Here is a 16704-nt window from a genome sequence, read left to right as displayed (position 1 = left end):
TAGTAAACACGTGATAAAGTAGCACAAGGAAGTGGGCAGAAATAGAAACCTCAAGAGCACGCGACTAGCATCTTTTTAGTATTACGCAGCTGTCCAGTTCCTACAGCGTGCTGTGTTCTGTGCTCCGTTTAAGATAACTGTCTCAAAGACGCAGTCTGTGATTTCTAGCCGTGTGGTTGCATAAAAATGGTGTGCTAAGTCTTACACAGAACGGGCCAGTTTGTGCCACCATGTCATAGAAAGCATTTGCTTTGAAAACGTAGAATTTCAGGGTTAAATTATGTACTTCAATTCATGGATTATGCACACATTAACATCATATTACACAGACTGCATTTTTGAGAACATTCTTATAAGAAATGTGTGATTGGCCAGTGTTCTTGTCAAATCCCTTTTTTTCTCGCTTACCTTGAATGATATCTCATACTGCTCACCACCCCATATCTCCAGGCCGGTGTCATAGCCACCAAGCTCCCAGAACCACTGGCGGTTGACGGCAAAGAGACCTCCCGCCATCACTGGTGACCTTTAGGAGAATAGAGAGAGTCCATGTGTTTACAGACTGCTGTGTGAGGCAAGTTTATGCAACTTTATAATCAGCGCAAAACCATTTTTGTAGTCTCCTTTGTGTTTTAGTCAACAAGTACCGGCTTCTCCCATGAGAGATGCAGAGACAGAAAAAGGACAGAGATGGACAGAAACAAAACAAGAGAGAAAGTGAATGAGAGTGTAAATAACCATGGCCAGGTAACAAGCATGCCACTCATATTCCTTTGTGCTGGTCGAAAATATTAAATACAGAGGTTATTAGAATACATACACTGAACGGTGGCATTTGATGGAATTATAAGCATCTAAATCCAGAGAAAATCCACTAGCAGATAAGTGTTTCAGCTATTGTTGAAGACGTTAAAACATACGGCAAAATCCACACTGGGCTGGGAACAACATAAAGGATGTATGTAGTACAAACATTGAAAGGTGGCATTTGAGCTCTGTAATCCAGAGACAATCCTTTTCCAGCCTATGTGAGAAATGACTTGGCCCTCTCCTGACCCACGTCTCGCAGATATCCCTCCATTCTTAATGCACTTCCTCTGAAACAGCATTGTGTCCATAGTAAACACATCCTCGCCCGGACACCGGGGCAGCCTCAACTCCTTACCCAGAAATCCCCCTCATGCTCTTTCTTGGAATAATAAAGGAGGTTCTGTTCAGCTTATCTCGGTCGGGCACATTCATCCAATCACCGCACGGCTTCCGAATCTCGCCGCGAGCCGACGCTCGTGCAATCGATGAGCTCCACAAAGAGCTCGGGCAGTCAGAGAGCCACGTGATTGACACATGACAGGTCTACTCGCCTGACATTTGGCATTTAGTGCAGGCAAATCCGGCGAGGATCAAAGCGTACAGGAGGATGGACACACGGTAAGCAGCAAGTACTCTGAGGAGAAGCAAATTCGTTCAACAACAACAGACTGCTTCCACTAATACTACTCTAATCCTGTCTTCCTGCCTATTTCTATTCTACCTCGCTGTTCATTGTACTGCCCCAAACCTGTACTTATTGTTATTTCATACTCCCTTTCAGCAGGGCTTAAGCTCGGGGAGTGGATTTTGCTGGACCCCGACTCTGGGATGTTTAATGTTTTTTCCTTTCTTTGTAGTTCTTCTTGGACGCACGGTGGAAAATCGGAGTAATCCTCCGGGTAATGGGAATGGCTCTTTCCCGGCGTTCGAGTCCTTCCTCGGCAGCGAAACGAACGAGGAGCCAATCTTCTAATAAAGAGCTGGGGGATGAAATATTGTAATTTAAGGAGCGGGGGCCAAGAAAGGAAAACACCACGGTGATTTTAATTATTGAGAGCGAGGGAGAACCACAGTGCCTCGATGTGAGGCTTGGACTGGGTTGGATGTGACGCATGGGGTGTAGAGAACGGGCCTAGCAATTCAGCTAGCGAGCGCAGTGGCAGAACCGGGGGTATTTTTATAGCCTGAAAATGCTTTCGAGCGGCACCGTGAGGCAAAGCCACAGTGCAACAGGAACACTGATTCATTAAATCTCCAAACAACACTGTTATGAAACCTCCCGCTATACATTATTCAGGCCTCTTAGTCATCACTAAAAAGCTTAAAGCCAAGAAGTTTTAAACAGTAAGAGAGAAAATGTATAAAGGAGGGCAGTCCCGGTACATGTAAATGTTGTACTTCATTAGGGAAAGGGACTGTGACAGGAAGGTAAGGTGGGAGAAAGGTTTGGGCCCTCAGGGCACCTTCCAAACTGCCAGAGACACACCCTCTAAGTTTGGGAGTGGCTGGATCTGGTGGCTTAACATGGTTAGGCCTTTTTCAAACCAAAAGCAGCCTGGTCTGACCCAAGTCGACGCAATTTAAATATTCCGTGTTCCAAATGTTTGTCTCTGGCCATTCAAAACACAAGCCAGGAGTAGGGAACGAGCATGTGGTGGTACAGGCAGAGCCAGACCGGGGAAGCTCGAGGCGCCAAAATCAATTTTGTCTCTATCAGTTTTCTCTGTGGGTAATACCCTACGGCCCGCTTTGCTCCAATTTAATAAAGTGTTGAAAAATAGTAGCAGACTCAATCAAATGGCGCAGTGGAGGAGCCAAGGACGTCCGACTGCTTTGCTAAGTGACTACCTGAGTACCCAGGATGCCAGGCCCTTCAGCACCGACCCAGGCCAGGATGCCAGGCCCTTCAGCACCGACCCAGGCCAGGATGCCAGGCCCTTCAGCACCGACCCAGGCCAGGATGCCAGGCCCTTCAGCACCGACCCAGGCCAGGATGCCAGGCCCTTCAGCACCGACCCAGGCCAGGATGCCAGGCCCTTCAGCACCGACCCAGGCCAGGATGCCAGGCCCTTCAGCACCGACCCAGGCCAGGATGCCAGGCCCTTCAGCACCGACCCAGGCCCAGGCCCTGCACAAAGCCTTAACCCCAGTCTGTCTCCTTAATCCTGAGCCTTTGGTGTGACTTGGCTGGGTATAGAACTGACGACCTTCCAGTCTCAGGGCGGGCACTCTAAGCACACGGCCACCCATTAGTTTGAGGCAGTTCTGGTTCAAACGGGGGGGGGGGGTCACCCTATCTGGGGTTACCTTTGAACGGGGACACAGTGTCTCCAGACCCCCCCCCATCCCATCTCAGTCCCTAGTGTAACGCTACAGGTCTGTCCTGATTCAGTCCTAAGGTTTTACGTTTGCATTGGCTGATCTGGATCCTGCTTAAAGACTCTGGACACCGCCCATTGGAATATTTGATCCCGCTGTTAATCTGAACACGCAAAAAACATTGACGTGGCCCAAAAAGGTCACATACTCTTATACTGTTCACCCGACACAGCCAGAAGAGGACTGGACAGCCCTCAGAGTCTGGCTACACTGCATGTGCCGCTGTGAATCAGTGTCTGGTTGTCGCTGGCTCTCTGGGGTTTCAGGCTCGTCTGTATGAGCACTTCGTGACAACAGCTGAGGTAAAAAGTGCTTTATAAAACACATCTGATTGATTGATTGCGCCGCACTCCCAATAAAACCAAGGCGTCACGAATGGCCCGGGGGACGACGACAACGTGTTTCACCGCCCCCCCCCCCCCCCCCCCCCCCCCGCCCCCCATGGAACTATCATTGGACGTGGACCGTGTAGCGGAGAACTAAGGCCAGTCAGTCAAGATGATTTCAGTCAATAGCTATTATGCTGCCAGGGACAGAGCGCAAGCACTCAGGAGATGTGATTACTTTGGTGCGGGTTGCTCCAGGAAGGACTGGGAGATGAAAGGAGAGGGCCAAACTGGATATGATATTGGTAAGACTGCAGCGCGGCGGCTCTTATCGATCCGTTAATTAGACGGGGGATCTCGGGAGGACGTGTCGATCGATGGGTCCGAGTTGAGACGGAGGAGCAGGGGGAAGCTGTGTGTGTGTGTGCGTGTATGTGTGTCTGTGTGTGTGTGTCTGTGTGTCTGTAGTATGTGTGTGTGTCTGAGTGTGTGCACGCGGACGCGCAAGTGCGTGTCTGGCCAACCAGGTGGGTGAAGCAGAGAGCACGGCGCTGCAGTTGGAGGTTCTGAGTCAGTGGAGCGTCCGCGTCACGTCCACTCCCAGGCCACGCCTCAGAGGCCTTCCCGTCTGGGGGCCCAGGCATATCAAAGACTACCAACCCAACGAGTTGGTGTTGACCCAAAGCGGACGGGACTGAACCACGGACGCAGCTGAATCGGAGAGAAAACCCAGCGCATGTTCCTGCTGCTGAGGGAGGGGTGCGCTCCGTGAACAAAAGCGGTTCCCTCTGCATTTGGAAAGAATTCGCTATGTCCCTAGGGTGAAATTCTCTGAATGTAAAGGAATTCTAATCTGTTAACCTGTCCTCTCTTATTAGGAGCAACAAATGAACTGAACTGATGTGTGGTATTGACCAACTCAGTCAATGGTTGGGTGGAGATGGTGTGGAGGGGAGTGATGGTGGCAGCAGGGTGGGTGTAGTTGTGGGGTGGTGGAGGCCTTGCCCCTGTGTGGGTGTGGATACGGGGGGGGCGGCTGGTAATTTTCTTGTTTTTGGAGGTTGGTTTTTGATTTCTTCGTGCAGTTTTTGATGAGGTTGTTGTCTTTTATGTTAAAAGGAGGCTAGCAGGCAGTTTTTCAGATTGAACGCTACTTTCTAATGTTTCCCATTAAAAAAACAAAAACACTGGAAACAAAAGACTAATTGTCTGATGTGATTTGTTAAACCTGTTGAAGTCATTTGAACAGGCGAATAAAGCCGTGCCGTTGGAAGCCTTCAGGGTCTCTCCTGGGAAATGAGTTTGAGGTTTCCTTCAACTGTAACAATTTCTCTCAGTGTGAACGGGCTTGGCCAGGGAGAATTGTTCATGAATATAAATATTACCTACAGAGATGCAGACAAATACACATCCGGTTGTACTAGTTACACAAACACACACACACTCACACCCACAAACACACACACACACAAACACACGCACACAAGCACACACCAAAACACACTGCAGTCAGCAAAACCCCTCATGCAATGGTCCTCCCCTAGTGCACCTTAAGAGAACAGTAAAACTGAGTTAAACCTACATCTCAACCAAAGCAGACAGCTTGTGTGCGTGTTTGCGTGCTCGGGGCGCGCGTGTACAGTTTGGACGGACTCCCAGTCTGCCTCGGCCCAAACGATGGGGGAGCTCAGCTCCAACATCTCTTTACTTAGGCTTGTCCAAATACAATTAATCATTCTCCCTCTCCCTTGCACAGACAGAAACTCTGTCCCAAAATGGCGCCCTTCTTTCTCTCTGGTGTTCTACTTTGGCCCGGGGTCTATGCGGGGCCCTAAGTCAAAGGCAGTGCCCTGTCTAGTGGACATAGTGCCATTTTGGACGCAGCCACAGCTTTCAGTGCCTTAGCGGGCAGTCGCCATTGATTTGGAGCGCATCGATTTCTCAGCAACGCCTCGGCGTGTTGGCACCTATCAGTTTCTAAGCCACACTCACCAATTACGACAGCCTACCTGCCCGCCAATCATCGTCCGTGTTCGGGGGATTAGCTCTCACATCCAATTAAAGAAGGGCCGCCGCGCGCACGCTGTATGCGCACAGCGACGCCCACGCACACACACACACACACACGCGCGCGCACACTCTCCCAACTCCCGTATCACAAATAAAATACGGAAACAAACACACTCGGGTGCCTGAAAGAAATTAGAAAAGGAAAAAACATTTTAAACTCCACAGAGACTGCAAACCAAAGCGCAACAGAAAAAAAGCTTCTCCGTTTTGGCAAGGGTGGCACAAGCGCTCCGGTGGGAGAAATTGAAATAATCGATGCCTCCCATCTGCCCAGTTCCGGGCGGCTATATGAAACAGGTACGTTTCAGGATACAGGACGGAGCCTCAGTTATAGACACGGAGGGGCGCCCGTTTGTGAGCCGAGTCATACGCGACCCCTACAGCCAAGGTCACGGGACTGCCAGCAGGCAAACAGGTGCGAGAGCTCGTAGGCGAGGGTTCGCACCCAGCGCGCACGCACATCTCTTTGCTCAGCCTGCAGAGGCGTCTCTCCGGGTCCCCAGGTGTCATTTATCGAAAGCTCTCTCTTTACATAATCCTCTTGCCTCGGGGGGGGGCGCGATGAACCTCCCCTCCTTCATGCAACGGTGCAGATTGTGTGTTTCTGGGGGCGCGCGCGAGCAGCGTGCAGCTTCCAAGGGCACACGCTGGCTGTGCTGGGAACACGATTAAAACGGATGTGCTGTGCATTATTCAACGTCCTCCCTCGCAATAGTGCAAGTAACATGTAGGACACTGTGACCCCATTACCCCGGCGATAATGATTTAACATGAAGTAGGAACGGCTGAGGAGTCTTTTTGATAGGGATGTGAGTGGATTGGTGCCATGCTAACCGGCGGCGGCGGCGGCGGCGTTGCGTTACACCGCGGAAAGGCATGTTGTCACAACAGTGCTGTCGCTCTGCCTTTCGGCCAGTAGGTGGCGGCGTGACATCGGCTAAAGACAGTGCGTACAGTAGGTCATGTCATGATCTCAATGACGGAGGTGCGCGGGTGGGGGTGTGTATTTGTGTTTCATTTAGCCAGAGAGAGTAATGCGTGCACACCCACACACACACACACACACACACACACATGAACACACACGCACAAACAATGTGACATAAAAGTTGAATTCTTTCATTTGGTTCGGCTATGATAGGACGCAGTGACGCAAACACACACACACACGTAGTTGCACACACACACACACACACCTCCACCCACCGACACATGTAGTGGCATGTATGCGCGCTCACACACACACAAACAGAAGCATGTGAAATGTTTCTTCTCACCGGATCAGTCATTTCACAAATGAGCTGTGATCCAGATAGGGGAACCGCTTTCATCTTGTAACAGCCAGTAAGATCTATATTAAGGCATTTTAGAGAAGCACGCTCCACGCATGCCAATGCGCTAGGTGTTATAGGCAGGCAGGGACCGAGGCAGGCTGGATGTGAGGGAACGAGGCAGACAGGGAGTGAGGCGGGGATTGCAGTGAGTAGGGGAGGCAGGGAACAAGGCAGGCTGGATGTGAGGGAACGAGGCAGACAGGGAGTGAGGCGGGGAGGGAGGCAGGGAGTGAGGCAGACTCCCTATCTGAGTTTGGCAGACAGAGAATGAGGTAGACAGGTTGTGAGGCAGGCATGGAGTGAGGCAGGAAAGATGTCCCAACTCTTCTAGTTTCAACACAGAGAAAAGGCTTTTCACAAACGGTGATGGACTACCTAATGTCTCGTGTGTTGTCATTAAGGCTTTTAAGGTTGGCAGTCAATGGGAATACATGCCGTTACATGACAGAGTGCAGCATGAATAGTCTGCACGTTATATTGTCAACAAGGTCCCTTTCCCTGTCCAGGACCCTGACCTCAGATCAGACGATCATTCTCAAACCGGTCTGAACATCCTTCATGTCTGTAGATTTATTCTAATGAGGTAGAAGCCTTGGCCTAAGCTACTCCTTCATATTGCCTTGTTCATTCTCTCCCTGTCAAGATAGTCTTCTTCATTTCCCAGAGAGATAAATTAGTAATGAGTAACAGGTATAGCTGATAACCTGGTAATAAAATGCCCATGAACAAATACTGGTCTGGCTATTGATTTTGCTGAAGTATTTTCCCTTGACATCGATTGTTTCTTCTTTGTACTGTCTTCCGTGTTTTGTTCTAATTCTCTGGAGAAGAGATAGACGAAAATACAACCGCCACAGGTAGAACGAGACAGAGAGAGAGATAGATAACATCAATACTACAGGGATCCAAAGAGAGAAAGTCTTCCACAAACAGCGGCTCCGACGTGTGATGAATGTGACGGGACATTTCGTATCGAACTGAAAGAATGGAAGCGTCTTTCAGAACACACATGTAGCCTACTAAAGGTACTGCACAAAAAAAAAGTGCCATTGTTGGACCAAGCAATAAGCTAAAATCCTGGCTAATTCAATACATTCAAAGTCAAAGTGCACAGTCATTCCTACCGAATGTTTCACGTTTCACTCAACACCACACACACACACAGTTAAATGTTGAATTAAATACAAATACAAAAAACAGAAGCCGTTTGGGTGGAGATAAAGTGGCAAAGTGTTAATCTAAATAACCGTAAGAAATTCAGTACACCCACCATCCGGTCCTCCACTATAAAACAGTGTTGTGGGTATTAGCTTGGTGAAACAGAATACCTCTCCCACAGCCAAACATGACAGACGGAGGCCGTTTGAGAATAGTTAACATTTCATGAGCATCATCCATCAGCAGGAACCCCGATTTACCTCTGTTTTGCCTGGGAAACCTGTTGTAATAGGAGAAGGCCAGGATGGGAAACCTGTTGTAATATGAGAAGAAGGCCGTGATGGGAAACCTGTTGTAATAGGAGAAGGCCAGGATGGGAAACGTGTTGAAATAGGAGAAGGCCAGGATGGGAAACCTGTTGTAATAGGAGAAGGCCAGGATGGGAAACCTGTTGTAATAAGAGAAGGCCCCTGTTGGTTCTGTGGTAGTGGAAGATACCTACATTTGATTTTTTTTTTTTGTGAGGACCCCCATCTCTTGGCCATAAACACAACCCTAACACTAACCTCAAACCCAAACCTTTAGGCCTAAACTTAACCTTTGCTTTAACGGCTACCCAAACCGGTAACGCTTAAGCCTAAAAGCAACCCCAAATCTAACACTATGCCCAGTTGTATGTTTTTCCCTAAACCTAACCTAACCTAACCAAGCTGAAGACGTCATTCTTCCTAACATGTATGTGCCAAAAAAACATGTGGGGACCGATTCTAAGACTATCTTTGTGGATCTCTCATATACGGCGAGTGTTTAGTAAACAGTGGTAAAACAGTGCGACTGGATGGGTCTGGGGAGGGATGACAATCTGGCTGTGTGGGCTCTCTGGCTGGCTGGAAGGGAGGATCCATGGATCCATGCTCAGCAGGGGGGGGGGGGGGGGGCGCGCGTGCTGGGCCTCCGAGCCTGGAAGGGAGCACGCAAGGCTGGGCAGCCCACTGTGAGTCGCCCCAGGCCAAGTCCCAAGAGCCTGTAGGAGTAGGAGGCTGCGGCATGAGTCTGGGAACAGGCTGGGAGGGGGGGACGGGGGGGGGGGGTCGGTCGGTCTGTCTCGGTATAGGATTGGAAGCAGGCCATTAAGTGTGGAGAGCTTGGCTTCAGGCAATAGGCAGAGAGGTGGGTGAAATGTGGATGAAGGGAGGCAGAAAGGAGAGCTGGCGCTGTGGAATTTCGAATGCAGAGATCCCGATCGGGGGGGGCGCGGCTACGGCGTCGGGCTGTCAAGGTGGCGGACAGGTGGCGGTGGGGTCAGTTCGCTCATCCTGGACCTAGAAGCGAGGAGGGTGGGAGACAGTAGCCAAGACATAAGTGCATTCCAGACACGTCAGTCTCTAAGTGACCGGCTCAGAATATGGATAAGCACACACGTCACTCCACCCTGCACACCTACCCCACCCAAACCTCACCCGTCCACCCAAACGCCGCCCTTCAACCTACTCCACCCAAATACCACATACCCCACCTAACACGGCCCCACCCACCTACCCCACACAAACACTACATACCCCACCCAAACACCTCCACCACCCAGCCCATTCAAACACCACCACCATCCACCCCACCCAAACACCTCCACCACCCAGCCCACCGGCCAATTCCCAGCCCAACGTTTGCCTATGTTAACCCCTGACGACGCGGTTGCTCTTGAGAGGGACAGGCGAGGCCTTCATTAATAAAGCGCACATGAAAGGAGGACGTGTGGAATGCCAACCCCCCGGTGTGACCGGGGATAAAAGGGCTCCCCTGAAGGAGCGAAGCTATGTCCACATCTCCAATGGCCCCCTATCCCCTCCTTAGGGTCCTCATTTCGACAGGGTCCTTACGGGACGGGACGACTGAAGTGTGATCCAGCTCGGCCTTACGTTACAGGGGTTTTCATCCGTCCGGGAAACGTCTATCTGGCTCTGACAGAACCTGCTGTCGCCACGGGGAGCCTGACGCACTGACGAGATAGCAGCATGGGAGAAGGAGACGGTGCAGGGACGGATCACAATCAGCAGGTCCCTGCGTAGGATGGGATGAACTTTAATCTCCCAAAAAAGGTGCGTTGGACCCCGAAGCGTTAGGCCTGGATCAGAGAGATCTGATAGGGAGTCAAGAGGGACTAACTGGACTTTTCGCGGGGTTAGTCACACGGTCCTTGCCAGCACCGCCAAGCAGTGGGGTCTAAGGAGAGGCTGGCTGTATCCTAGCAGCATTCATTTCACACACAGCAATGTCAGGCGTTGAAAAAAGAAAACCACTGCAAGGGAAGGAGAGTGCGAAACAGCCAGAAGAGTCCGTCAGTCACAGTAAAGAGTACAGGATGTCTCAGCCCAGTGACTTCAGCGCCTATCCTCTAGCTTCTATCACCTTCTCGCACATTTCACCCCCAACTGGCGATGCGGCCCAGGCATTAAGCCCAGGATTAATTTGGAGGGATGTGGGAGGAGGACTAGCAGGGGGAAATGAGCTTCCTGCTTCTCACCGCCAGCCTGTACCATTGTGATTGGTTCCGCCAACCGACCGGAGGGAATGATGCCGCGGGTGCGTCTTGCAACAGGCCTGTCTTGCAAAACCTGGCAAAGGTTTCTTGAAACAGCCCTGTGTTTTGCCAGACTTTGGGTACAGTCTTGAAACAAGCCTGTGTCACGAGACTTAAAGCAAGTAAGAGCCTTACTTTGAAGCCCATCCACGGTAGGGAGACTAGGTTTCATCCTGGTGTCATTTAAGCTTCTGCGTAGTTGATCTCTCATCACTGTCTTCCTGCTCTCAGCCTCTAGGAGTGTTTCTGGTGCCCACTGGCGCCTGTGTTTTCAATGGAATTGGTTTACAGGTATTGACCACTGCAATGCGGCGTAACATTTTCAAACCACCACCGCGCCAATTCATCCACCTATTCGGCCAAGCCCCCTCCCCACCTCCTGTCCAGGATCTACATCCTGGTGGTCCTACAGTCACCACCAGGGACAGTGTCTCCTTCCTGCTTTCATCTTGCCGTATGAACCCGATCTGGGCCAATCCCTGTTCCTTGTCTCTGTCTACACGCCTGGTACTGAAACAGTTCTATTGAATCTCGGCAATTACGACAATCATTATCAACCTCCTTTCACGCCCTGTGAGCAGAACCTCTGGCCCTGTTCTTACCCTATTACTGTCAATGGGTACTGTTAACGAACATTCAGATCCAGGCCACATAATCTCCTCTTGTCTCCTCACAACTGTCTCCGTCCAAAACTCGCTGGGGCCGATAACTTCAGGCCCGTACGCCTAAAACCGACGTCCAGGTCATTTTTGAATCTTGGCCCTGAAAATCACACTGAAACCCGCGGGCTCTCATTCCTGGCTATAATTCATTCCGTCAAGACAGGTCACCTGAAGGTGGAGGGGCGGCTATCTATTGTGAGGAAAAATCGCTGATACTCCGGCGTCTTATCTAAAGCTGCTGCTTGTAAAACTCTCGAGAACCATGTCTCCCGGCGATGCCGTCTGCAGCTGTCTGAATGGGTGCCTCCACTCCATGCAGAGCTCCCCTTCAGGACGTGACCCATTTCTCCTCGACTGGGAAATGAGCTGCGGAGAGAGTTTGCTAAAACCGGACCCATTCGAGTCCACTGGGCTCAGTGGTATGGGCCCCTTTTTTGGCCCCAATCACCTGCCTCTTAAACCTCTCCTTACAATCAGCAGTAATCCCACAAGACCGGTCACTCCCCTGTTCAAAGGGGTGATGGGCTTGACCCTGACAGCTGTAATCGCAGTCTTGCCACTCCCGTCTAAAGGTTTTGAATGCCTGGTGGACAGAAAGCCAGCCCGTCATCCGGAGTCCCACAGTGTTCTCTGTGGTTCAGTCAGACTTCACAGCTGGCCACGGCTGCATCTCAGCATCTCTATATCTACCTCTACATGTCCTACACCACATAGACGAAAAGTTTGTTGAAAAGTTTCTTTCTTGACATGTCCTTTGACTCAACAATCACTAATTAATGGACTCGGCGGCCTACGCATCTCAGAGGACTGCCTAGCCCGATATCAAAATTCCCTCTGTCAGTTTCTACGGGTTTTCTTAAAGGCTTTATTCTTAGTCTATTCTCAGTTTATATTGATGGCGTTGTCCTTGTTGTATCGCCCATCTGAAGTCAAATCCAGAACAGGTTTCTCGTTCCTCAATGAGGCATCCTTCACACTCACTGCCAAGAAGACACTTACAAAAAACGAGCACCCTGCCAATCCTCGTAACATAGTTTACCACGCTGCCGTCCGCTTTGTGACCTCCACCCCTTTCACTCGCCGCCGCGACCTTTACCCTCCAGTTAATTGGCCCCGCCCTTCACCCTCGTCGCCAGACTCGTTGCTACCAACTTTGCTGGCTTCTTAATGTCTGCCACTCCAGCAGTAACCTGCTCTTCCGTGTGGATACATCTCCCAGGTCACGCCTGAAGCCTATTCTTCCTTTGGACTCTCATTTCAGTTCGCTGCTGCCAACTGACTGGAATGAGTCGCAAAAGACCCTTAAGCTCGACACTCTTATCTCACCAGACTTCTTCAAAAATAAAACACTTGAGCTGCTGTCTGACACTTATACCCGCTGAGTCCCCTAGTCCCATATACACACTTGTCCCACTGTATTTATAAGTGGTACTGTTATTTTGAAATGATCTATGTTGCTCTGGGTATTGTATCGTCATGTCAACGGCCGAGTCATTCTTGACAATGACAAATGACTTACCTGGTTAAATAGTGATTAAATAAATATATAAAATGCAAGTCTGTGTCACAAGATTTAAAGTAGTGTCTTGAAACAGGTGTGTGTTGAGTCATAGAGCACATTGCGTGATACATACATGTAAGGCAGATGTGAGATGCGTGTGGAGCTCATGGAGGATGGGATGGATGGGAAAATGGCAGAACACAAAGAGTTGATGGAATGCTTTATTATATATGATGTATAAAGTATGCCTTTACATTCTGTATGCCTGTAAGCTATTGATTATTACTACAGTTAAAGCGCCTGTGATCTAAACTACTGACTATTATTCATAATGTAATAGTTAAACTGTTGTCCACTGTCACAGGTATTACATCACTGATCTAAACTACTGACTATTATTCATAATGTAATAGTTAAACTGTTGTCCACTGTCACAGGTATTACATCACTGATCTAAACTACTGACTATTATTCATAATGTAATAGTTAAACTGTTGTCCACTGTCACAGGTATTACATCACTGATCTAAACTACTGACTATTATTCATAATGTAATAGTTAAACTGTTGTCCACTGTCACAGGTATTACATCACTGATCTAAACTACTGACTATTATTCATAATGTAATAGTTAAACTGTTGTCCACTGTCACAGGTATTACATCACTGATCTAAACTACTGACTATTATTCATAATGTAATAGTTAAACTGTTGTCCACAGTCACAGGTATTACATCACTGATCTAAACTACTGACTATTATTCATAATGTAATAGTTAAACTGTTGTCCACTGTCACAGGTATTACATCACTGATCTAAACTACTGACTATTATTCATAATGTAATAGTTAAACTGTTGTCCACTGTCACAGGTATTACATCACTGATCTAAACTACTGACTATTATTCATAATGTAATAGTTAAACTGTTGTCCACAGTCACAGGTATTACATCACTGATCTAAACTACTGACTATTATTCATAATGTAATATGTCTATTTGAGTATGTGTGTGTCTGTCTGTCTGTCTGTGTCTGTCTGTGTGTGTGTCTGTGTGTGTGTGTCTGTCTGTGTGTGTGAGTGTGTGTCTGTCTGTCTGTGTGTGTGTGTCTGTGTGTGTGTGTCTGTCTGTGTGTGTGAGTGTGTGTCTGTCTGTCTGTGTGTGTGTGTCTGTGTTTGTGTGTGTGTCTGTGTGTGTGTGTGTGTGTGTCTGTGAGTGTGTGTGTGTGTCATACTCACTCGTAGGGGTCACTTGGGTCGGGCCCCTGTAGTTCCGGTGGGATGGGGATTCGTTTGTAGTACATCTCCCAGTCGAAGGCCCCCCTCATGGCGTCGCCCGCCTGAGCTTCGTATCCAAAGTGGTTGTGGTCGATGACGTCGATCATGGGGCAGACGATGGTCTTGGGGTTCTGAGCGATTTGGTCTTTACGGAGGGGGGAACCAGAGAGACAGCGTAAGCGGGTGCCTTTTCCTGTGTTTCATAGCTTTTTATCTTTGTTTCTTTTCTCCCTGCACACAGAGAGAGTAGGATCTGGGCAATTACCTTTGTTCCCCTGGACCTCCCAACACACCCACCCCCTCCACCCACCTCCTTGCCCATTATGTTTCAGTCTCGGGGCAGCTCCGGTCCCCCTGCTGCCAGAGACCGGACGATTAGAAACAATTACAGCGTTTCAAAGTAGGTTTGCTCCGTGGAGGCCTGAGAGCCAACCTGGACCTGTCACTCTGTCATGTGTGTGTGTGTGTGTGTGTGTGTGTGTGTTATCGAGCCCAGCGGTACAAAGCCGTCCCAGATCTGTCATCGCCCCCCCCCTTTCCTCTGTGGGCCGTGTGTGCTGGACCGGAGGGAGCAGCGGAGCAGAGGCCTAACAGACCCTGCATCGAGACTAACAGTACTATACAGTTATATACTGGACACACCCCCTCTACCAACACTGTAGCCTGGACACACCCCCTCTACCTATACTGTAGCCTGGACACACCCCCTCTACCAACACTGTAGCCTGGACACACCCCCTCTACCTATACTGTAGCCTGGACACACCCCCTCTACCAACACTGTAGCCTGGACACACCCCCTCTACCAACACTGTAGCCTGGACACACCCCCTCTACCAACACTGTCGCCTGGACACACCCCCTCCACCTATACTGTAGCCTGGACACACCCCCTCTACCTATACTGTAGCCTGGACACACCCCCTCTACCTATACTGTAGCCTGGACACACCCCCCTACCTATACTGTAGCCTGGACACACCCCCTCTACCTATACTGTAGCCTGGACACACCCCTCTACCTATACTGTAGCCTGGACACACCCCTCTACCTATACTGTAGCCTGGACACACCCATCTACCTATACTGTGCCTGGTCTCAAACCTGTCTGGCTGTATGGTCAAGGTTTATTGTCTGAAATTGTCATGCAGCATGTAGAAGCAGAACAAACCTTGAAATGTCGACTTCCCCGCAGAATGTGGATGTAATTTAATTGGCACTCCGAAAAGCCGCACAAGCCGAAGCTGCCCAGCTGTATACTCCCCCAGTCGTGCCAATGCAAACATACAGAAACTATTGATTTTAACCAGTCTGTTTGTTTGCCAGAGCTCTGTAATACCCAGCCAGGGGTTTACCGAGGGCGCAGTCGTGTGTTCATTCTCCCTCACATTTCAAGCGGCTAAGTAGGCAGAATCTGAATGCCCACGAATCCGTCCCGGACCTGCACGGACGCAGGTGCAACGACGGCAAAGAAGGAAAGCTCCGATTCTAATAGAACGGGAAGCAAAAGGCGCCAAACTAAAATGAAACGGGGATAGAACTCGCAGGGGCTCATTACATGAGAATGGATTGAATTTCAAATGCAGCCGTGGGGGGGGGGGGGGGGGGGGGTGAAATACAACATGTTGCCCTGGTCGTGCCGAGCCCACTGCTCCGTGTCCCATTGATTTGTTACGGGCCTGGTAATAGTGGTTTTTATTTGTATTCAAAGTTGCACTGTTCGTTACGTTGGGTCTACATCCTGGGTTAGCAGGAGATTTTAATAAGACGTAGAAAAGCAAAAAAAAGACTCTAAGATCTACACTGCTGATTCTAAACAGCTGAGGTGAAAGAGAGAGTGATGAGAGATAGAGAAATCTAGAGAGCGAGAGAGATTAAGATCCAGATAGAGAGATAGAGAGCACGGGAAAAAAGCCCCAAAAACAAAAAGAGTGGGAGGATGGAACAAAAGAGAGGCAGAACATCAGAGAAAGGGGGAGAGGTGGAACGAACCAAAAAGCCGCGGTAAAAGAGGAGTCGTTTCAGCAAGCGAGAGACAGACAGCGATTCCTAGCATTCCACTGATCTGGTATCAGGCCCTGGCAGGTTGATTGCCTGTGCCATCACGCCCGTGGTTGGCCTGGGGTTCGCCGCGGCACGTCGTCAACTCTAATAATAAATTCAAGCCCCCGCGAAAAACAGCACGCCTTAGCCTCACACACCTCATTATGTGAGCCTCCCAAGCCGCACCCTAGTTCCCTCCGAAGCGTACTGGGGGAAGGAAATGGGTTGTGATTTGGGCCATGCCGACACCTCTAGGATCTGCTCTCCGGGAGGCGGGCGGCTGCACTCCAAACCAATTAAAGGACCCCCCCACACTGCGAGGCTCCTCGACTCGTCGGTCCGGAGACAATAGATACTGACGGGATCCATGGAACCAGACCAAACAATGGAAGCAGTACAGAGTCAGGGGCACGCCTTTTAATTGTGCTACAAAGAAAACGCAGCCAAACAGGTCCACGTTTGAGTAACGGACTTGAGGAACCACGTCGTGGGCCTTTCGGACAAACCCCCCCACCACCCCCCGCCACACACACTTTATTCGCCCAGAGTTTTTGACAGTCCG

General features: G+C 49.8%; 1 protein-coding gene across 2 annotated transcripts in view; it reads right to left on the bottom strand.

Moving 5' to 3' along the window:
- Nucleotides 1-16704, bottom strand: part of galntl6 (polypeptide N-acetylgalactosaminyltransferase like 6) — a 159432-nt gene that overhangs the window by 9597 nt on the left and 133131 nt on the right. For both annotated transcript variants that reach the window (XM_029118302.2, XM_034291110.1), the window contains 2 exons: nt 14061-14244; nt 409-526 (listed from right to left, as the gene is read on the bottom strand). In XM_029118302.2, the coding sequence (XP_028974135.2) occupies nt 409-526; nt 14061-14244 (302 nt within the window). The remainder of the gene's footprint in view (nt 1-408; nt 527-14060; nt 14245-16704) is intronic.

This window comes from Esox lucius, chromosome 25 (assembly GCF_011004845.1).
Source record: "Esox lucius isolate fEsoLuc1 chromosome 25, fEsoLuc1.pri, whole genome shotgun sequence".
NCBI lineage: Eukaryota > Metazoa > Chordata > Actinopteri > Esociformes > Esocidae > Esox > Esox lucius.
The sequence above is the reverse complement of the archived record's forward strand: the minus strand, read 5'-3'. Positions and strand labels throughout refer to the sequence as shown.